Below are 7,541 nucleotides of genomic sequence, written 5' to 3'. Positions count from 1 at the left end.
ATAGAGAGCCGCAATCGCCTAACCCCGCCCCTAGGGGAACCGCCCACCATTCCAGGGCGGTGATTGGCTACGGGAATTGAAGGCGGCCATGGATGGAAAGTCAGGGTTGGACACGCCTCCTAGGGGAGGAACGCAAGCGCCGCGTGTGTGGGCGGTGCTAGAGGGAGTCACGTGTACGAATTCCCGCGGGCGGCGGTTGCCCGTCACGTGACTTGGGCAAGATGGCGGCTCCCACGGAAGGTAAGAAGTGGAAGCACCAGGACTTGGACCGGATCTGCCTTGCGCGCGGAGCTGAGCTGCGGCGGCTTCTGGGTATCGGCCCAGCCCGCCCGGTTCCTGGGTCGCGTCTTGAGCGTGATGTGTCGTTACCCTGCGCCAGCCCCCTCCCCGCCGGCGACTCGGAGCCGGGGGGAAGGGTCTGGAGACCGGCCCGACCAGGCGGCCCCGCCCGGCGCTGGAGAACGGGCACCGGGCAGCCCTGTCGTCGGGGCACGTCCCCGGACTGGAGCTGCTTGTCGCCTGTGTGAGGCGCCGCGGTTGAGCCTTGCGAGGGCACCCTCTAGCCACAGCCCGTGGCCATGGCGTCTGGGGTGTCGCTGAGCCTGCGTGTGACATGTCCGGCTTCGGGGCGGGAGCGGTGTTTGTCTGTCTGACTGACTCACTGACTGACTCCTTCCAGGGACAGATCTGGAAGCCTCCTTGCTGAGCTTTGAGAAGCTGGACCGAGCATCCCCAGACCTGTGGCCGGAGCAGCGTAAGTCAACCCTGATTCTCCTCCAGGGCTTGATGAGGTGGATTGGTCCTTCATGTGAAAGGAAACGAGAGTATCCAGTGCCCTGGTGAGAAGGGGAAAGACCCCTGGGTCACTGGAGTGCACTGCGACCTCCAGGCCCCCGCAACCTGGGATGGGTGTGTGTACCATGGAGTTATGGTTTGATGGTGTGGGGAGTGGCAGTTGGCAACTGTAAGTTTCATCTGATTGCCCATGTAAATGTTACTGGAGATGGTATCCAGTTTGAGCCCTAGTAGATTAGGATGTTCTCCATAACATTCTGATGCGGGTGCTTCTCAGGTTTTGTTCCCTTCACCTATGCATTTAAACTACGGTGATCTGCACTCCTTGGCTAGGTGGTGAAAATATAAGAAGTGAGGCTTGATAGGAACTCTTCCAGTACCTCTGTGTAAACTACTGACTAATAAACTAAGCTGATCTGCAATGGACACTTCCATGGCAAATAAGCAGGGAAAATCTTCCAAAGAGCATTCTGAATTTTTGTTACTCCTGCAGTATTCAAGAAACTGCAGTAGATGAGTTAGTGACTAATATTTAATGTAGTGAGGCAACATTTCCTATAGTACATGTGACTGGAGATTTTATCTAACTCTACTGCAGCTAGGAAGCTTAATTCCCAGTTTGATTGGCATTTGTACAATAATTCTGATCAATGTAGCATATGAAAAAATATCAGCATGGCTATCAAACTATCTGCTTAGGGCAGGAGTGGCCAACCAGTTAGGGACAAAGAGCCAAAATATCTGTGGATATTTATTTTTATATATCTAGATAGATAGATAGCTATAGTACACAAAATATAGTGATTAAAAATAACATTACAGGACACTTCAGACAAAAATCAATAAAAAAGTCACTAGTCACTTTAAAAAATTAATCTCCAGTCCATAGATCTTCTGAGAACTTGACAAGGAGCAAACATCAAATTAAAAAAATTTTTTTTTTAAAAACACAGCAATATTCTCACACTAAAAGAAAAGCATCCCTACCATGTATTTTAAATTTAACATTACTGCCCTAGTATGTCCTGTGATTTTTTTTTTAATTAAACTGAACTGAGAAATAAATTAGCACAATTTGAAGTGTCTGTTTCACTCCAACTTCTGACCTCTGGTATGGTTTCCTCAGTTTTTTTACTTCTAAAAATTCAGGTCTGTCCCAGACTGCAAATATGAGAGGTTCAAAAACAATAAGGCAGAGACACATATCTCAGAATAATTGGTTCAACCTGGCGAACAATAGCCTTTGAATTTTCTTTTAAGGAACACAGTGTAAACTAAGTGTATGCTGATTCTTTTTTGCCCTGGAATTTAAATATGACATCTGTGTTGGCTGCCTTTATTCTGCATCCATGAAGATAAGCCAGGCACCGTCAGCCCTCCCTGCTTTAACCCAATGCTTTCTCCCAGAGCCAGGCACCCCCAGCTCTCCCCTGCTCTAACCCAATCCCCTTCCCTCCCCCAGAGCCAGGCACCCCCCACTCTAACCCAATGCCTGGGTCCCAGAGCCGCTGTCGCCACACGCTTCTCCCTCCAGACACTGGGACGCATGCACAGAGCAGCTGGCTGCGAGCAGTCCAGGCGCACAGCTCAGAACTAGCAAGAGCCGCATTTCTTTAAGCAAAGAGCTGCATGCGGCTCAAGAGCTGTGGGTTAGGGCGTCTGACAGGATTGCATTCAGGCAAATTGCCCATGATCTGTGTATCTATGCCAGGGTTTCCCAATCTTTTTACTTTAGTTCGAACCCTTTTTTTTAGTACTGTTTTTTGCAGCCCAAAAATATAAACCCATAAAAAACAAACTGAGAAAATACCAGACATATAACATGTCTCGTCTTTTCTCATTAGGTAAGTTTTATTATTATTAGATGTATCAGTTTGTAGTTTCGAACTGCCTAGCTGGTAAATGTGCTCAGGCTGCATGAGTGTGTCTACCAGCCAGACAGTTCGCAACTACTCGAGGGTGTGTGTTGTGGGGGGGCACAATAGAATCCCCGGGCCAGACTCACTCGTGCTTTGTGGGGGTGGGGAGAAGGGGAGCAGCGCCCCGAGACCTGCATATGGCCAAGTCAGTCCCGCTCCCTGCCGGCCGATTCACTCTCTCCCCCCGCCTCTGGCCAGCCCCACTTCCCCCAACCCCCTCCTGGACAGCCAGTTCTCTTCCCAATCTCCCTTGGCCAGCCCCGCTGCCTGCGTCCAGCCCTGCTTCCGGCGGCCGCTTCTCCCTCCCACCCCCATCTTCCCCGGCCAGCTCCCTACCCCCAACCTCATGCCTCCTGGCAGCCCTGCTTCCACTGGCCCCCCAATCTCCCCGGCTCATCCCACCCCGATTCCCCCATCCAGTGCTGCTTCCGGTGCTGGCTCTCCCCTCCTCCTCGCCCCGACCTCCCTTAGTTAGGACTCTGCTGGGAGCTGGAACATCCGGCTGCAGACTCCGCCCAGGCTGGCCGAGGGCTTCGGGGACCCGGTGCCATGCGGGCACTCCAGTGGTGCAGAACACCCTGGCAACCACGCTGAGGCCCGGTAGTTTTTTCCTGCAGCCCGGTACCGGGCCGCGGCCCATAGTTTGGGAAATGCTGGTCTATGCTTTAATTTTTAGCATGCTAGCATGTGTTTACACTTACCAAAACTGGGAATTAGTCTTCAGAGATGCAGGGTAGCTGTATCCTTAGATGATGATTAGCTGTGGCTTCTTTGGAAACTGGAGGCAATAACATTTAGGCATGACTAATTTTCTCTGTCTCTCCCCACTCTCCAGTGCCAGGTGTTGCTGAATTTGCAGCTTCCTTCAAAAGTGTAAGTGATCTTATCTAATTGAGACCGGTTTGTTTCCCTTCTCCCTTTCCCTAACCTTGTTCTCATAGACTCATAGACTTTAAGGTCAGAAGGGACCATTATGATCATCTAGTCTGACCCCCTGCACAGTGCAGGCCACAAAATCTCACCCACCCCTCCTAGAATAATCCTCTCACCTATATCTCAGATATTGAAGCCTTCAAATACTTTGAAGACCCCAAGATGCAGAGAATCCTCTAGCTGTGATCTGTACACCATGCTACAGAGGAAGGCGAAAAACCTCCAGGGCCTCTGCCAATCTACCCTGGAGGAAAATTCCTTCCCGACCCCAAATATGGCGATCAGCTAAACCCTGAGCATGTGGGCAAGACTCATCAGCCAGACACCCAGAAAGTTCTCTATAGTAACGCCTATCATCCCTCCATTGACCTATTTCCCACTGATAATGAATGGTCAATTAGTTACCAAGATCATGTTATCTCATCAAACCATCCCTTTCATAAACCCATCTAGTTTAATTTTGAAACCAGATAGATCTTTTGCCCCCACTACTTCCCTTGGAAGGCTGTTCCAGAACCTCACTCCTCTAATGGTTAGAAACCTTCCTCTAATCTCAAGTCTAAACTTCCTACTAGCCAGCTTATATCCATTTGTTCTTGTGTCCACATTGGTATTAAACTTAAATAATTCCTCTCCCTCCCTGGTATTTATCCCTCTAATATATTTAAAAAGTGCAATCATGTCCCCCCCCAGCCTTCTTTTGGTTAAAGTAAACAAGCCAAGCTCCTTGAGTCTCCTTTCATAAGACAGGTTTTCCATTCCTTGGATCATCCTAGTGGCCCTTCTTTGTACCTGTTCCAGTTTGAATTCATCCTTCTTAAACATGGGAGACCAGAACTGCACACAGTATTCCAAATGGGGTCTCACCAATGCCTTGTATAATGGCACTAACACCTCCTTATCCCTACTGGAAATACCTCGCCTAATACATCCCAAGATCGTATTAGCCTTTTTCACGGCCATGTCACAATGGCGGCTGATAGTCATTCTATAATCAACCAGGACTCCGAGGTCCTTCTCCTCCTCCGTTACTTCCAACTGATGTGTCCCCAGCTTATAACTAAAATTCTTGTTATTAATCCCTAAATGCATAACCTTACACTTCTCACTATTAAATTTCATCCTATTGCTATCACTCCAATTTACAAGATCATCCAGATCTTCCTGTATGATATCCCGATCCTTTTCTGAATTGGCAATAGCTCCCAACTTTGTGTCATCCGCAAATTTTATTAGGACACTTCCACTTTTGGTGCCAAGATCAGCAATAAAAAGATTAAATAAAATTGGCCCCAAAACTGATCCCTGAGGAACTCTGCTAGTAACCTTCCTCCAACCTGACAGTTCACCTTTCAGTATGACCGGCTGTAGTCTCCCCTTTAACCAGTTGCTTATCCACCTCTCAACTTTCATATTAATCCCTATCTTTTCCAATTTAACCAATAATTCCCCATGTGGTACTGTATCAAATGCCTTACTAAAGTCGAGGGTAGATTAGATCCACTGCATTTCCTTTATCTAAAAAATCTGTTACTTTCTCAAAAAAGGAGATCAGGTTGGTTTGGCACGATCTGCCTTTTGTAAACCATGTTGTAATTTGTCCCAATTGCCACTAGCCTCAATGTCTCTAACTACTTTCTCCTTCAAAATTTTTTCCAGGATCTTACATACTACAGATGTCAAACTAACAGGCTTATAGTTACCCGGGTTGCGCTTTTTCCCTTTCTTAAAAATCGAAACTATATTAGCAATTCTCCAGTCAAATGGTACAACCCCTGTGTTTAGAGATTTATTAAAAAATTTTGCTAATGGACTTGCAAGTTCATGTGCCAGTTCCTTTAATATTCTTGGATGAAGATTATCTGGGCCCCCCGATTTACTCCCATTAAGCTGTTCAAGTTTGGCTTTTACCTCGGATATGGTAATATCTACCTCCTTATCTTTAGTCCCATTTGTTAACTTACCACTATCCCTAAGCTCTTCATTAGCCTCATTAAAGACTGAAGCAAAGTATTCAAATATTGGGCCATTCCTAGATTATCCTTAACTTCCACTCCATCCTTAGTAATTAGCGGTCCTACTTCTTCTTTTTTGTTTTTTTCCTATTTATATGGCTATAAAACCTTTTACTATTGGTTTTAATTCCCTTTGCAAGGTCCAACTCTACCTGACTTTTAGCCTCTCACACTTTATCCCTACATGCTCTAACCTCAATAAGGTAGCTTTCTTTACTGATCCCTCCCATTTTCCACTCCTTATATGCTTTCTGCTTTTTCTTAATCACCTCTCTGAGATGCTTGCTCATCCAGCTTGGTCTAACACACTTGCCTATACATTTTTTCCCTTTTCTAGGGATACAGGCTTCTGACAGCTTCTGCAACTTTAACTTAAAATAATTCCAGGCCTCCTCCACTTTAAGATCCATAATTTCTTTAGTCCAATCAACTTCCCTAACTAACTTCCTTAATTTACTAAAGTTAGCCCTTTTAAAATCAGAAACCCTAGTCTCAGATTTATTTTTGTTTATCCTTCCATTTAATTTAAACTGAATTAGCTCATGATCACTCGAGCCAAGGTTGTCTCCTACAACCATTTCATCTATGAGGTCCTCGCTACTCACCAAAACCAAATCTAAAATAGCATCCCCCCCTTGTTGGTTCAGCAACTACTTGATGCAGGAATTCATCAGCTATCACATCTAGGAAAATCTGAGCCCTATTATTATTACTAGCACTTGTTCTCCAGTCTATATCTGGAAAGTTGAAATCTCTCATGATTACACAGTTCCCATGAGTATTTACTTCATTAAAAACATTAAAGAGGTCTCTATCCATATCCAAATTGGATCCTGGTGGTCTATAACACACCCCAAGCACTATCCCAGGGGAGGATCTGATAGTTTTCTTCCCCAATGTGATTTTTACCCAAACGGACTCTGTCTTCTCCATTCCATCACTTTTTATTTCTTTACAATCTACCTCATCTTTGATATACAATGCAACTCCACCACCTTTACCCTTATTTCTGTCTTTCCTAAACAGCACATACCCTTCAATACCTGTACTCCAGTCATGCCTAGTATTCCACCACGTTTCTGTTATTCCTATAATATCTGGTTTCACTTCCTGGACCAATAGCTCTAGTTCCTCCTTTTTGTTACCTAGGCTCCTCCCATTGGTGTACAAACATCTTAATTTTTGCTGTTTGGCCTCATTCACAGTCTTTACCCAATTTGGCATAGACGTTATACCTCCAATATGACCTATTAGACTAGTGTCCACCCCACCCTTCCTCATGTTCATTCTCCTACCCCCAGCTATATCCTTTCTTACTTCGTTTTCCTCCCTCTCAGTGTTAAAATCTGGCGTAGAGATTACCTGGGCATCTCCCAACCGTCTCCCCCAAATTCCTAGTTTAAAGCTCTCTTAATAAGATGAGCCAGCCTCCATCCTAGAAGTCTATTTCCCTCCCTACTTAGGTGAAGTCCATCTCTAGAGAACAGTCCTCTGTCTATAAATGCCTCCCAGTGACTATACATCCCAAAGCCCTCCTTATAGCACCACTGCTTAAGCCATCTATTGATCATCATAATCCTGTCCTATCTTAGTTGCCCTTCTCTAGGTACAGGCAGAATCCCACTAAAGGTCACCTGAGCCTCAATTTCCTTGAGCATCCTCCCCAGCCTAGCATAGACTCCCTTAATTCGTTCCAGCGAGAATCTAGCTGTATCATTTGTTCCTACATGAAGGATGATCAATGGATTCCTTCCTGCTCCCTTAATAATTCTCTTCAACCTCAGTTCCACATCTCTTATCTTAGCACCAGGCAGACAGCACACCCTTCTAGTCTCTGGATCAGCTCTGGTTACAGGCCTATCTATTCTTCTCAATAAGG

General features: G+C 45.9%; 1 protein-coding gene across 5 annotated transcripts in view; it reads left to right on the top strand.

Annotated features, from left to right (window-relative positions):
• Positions 1-110: 110 nt before the first annotated feature.
• The window catches only part of LIN52 (lin-52 DREAM MuvB core complex component), a 132,641-nt gene continuing 125,210 nt past the window's right edge, over positions 111-7,541 (top strand). For all 5 annotated transcript variants that reach the window (XR_012903386.1, XR_012903387.1, XR_012903388.1 and 2 more), the window contains exons 1-3: positions 111-240; positions 680-754; positions 3,550-3,587. Coding sequence is in view for 2 of the 5 variants with exons in the window: in XM_075926882.1 (XP_075782997.1) it covers positions 222-240; positions 680-754; positions 3,550-3,587 (132 nt within the window). In the remaining 3 variants the exon portion in view is untranslated. The remainder of the gene's footprint in view (positions 241-679; positions 755-3,549; positions 3,588-7,541) is intronic.

The sequence above is a fragment of the Pelodiscus sinensis genome, chromosome 4 (genome assembly GCF_049634645.1).
Source record: "Pelodiscus sinensis isolate JC-2024 chromosome 4, ASM4963464v1, whole genome shotgun sequence".
Taxonomy (NCBI): domain Eukaryota; kingdom Metazoa; phylum Chordata; order Testudines; family Trionychidae; genus Pelodiscus; species Pelodiscus sinensis.
This window is presented reverse-complemented; position numbering and strand designations above follow the sequence as displayed.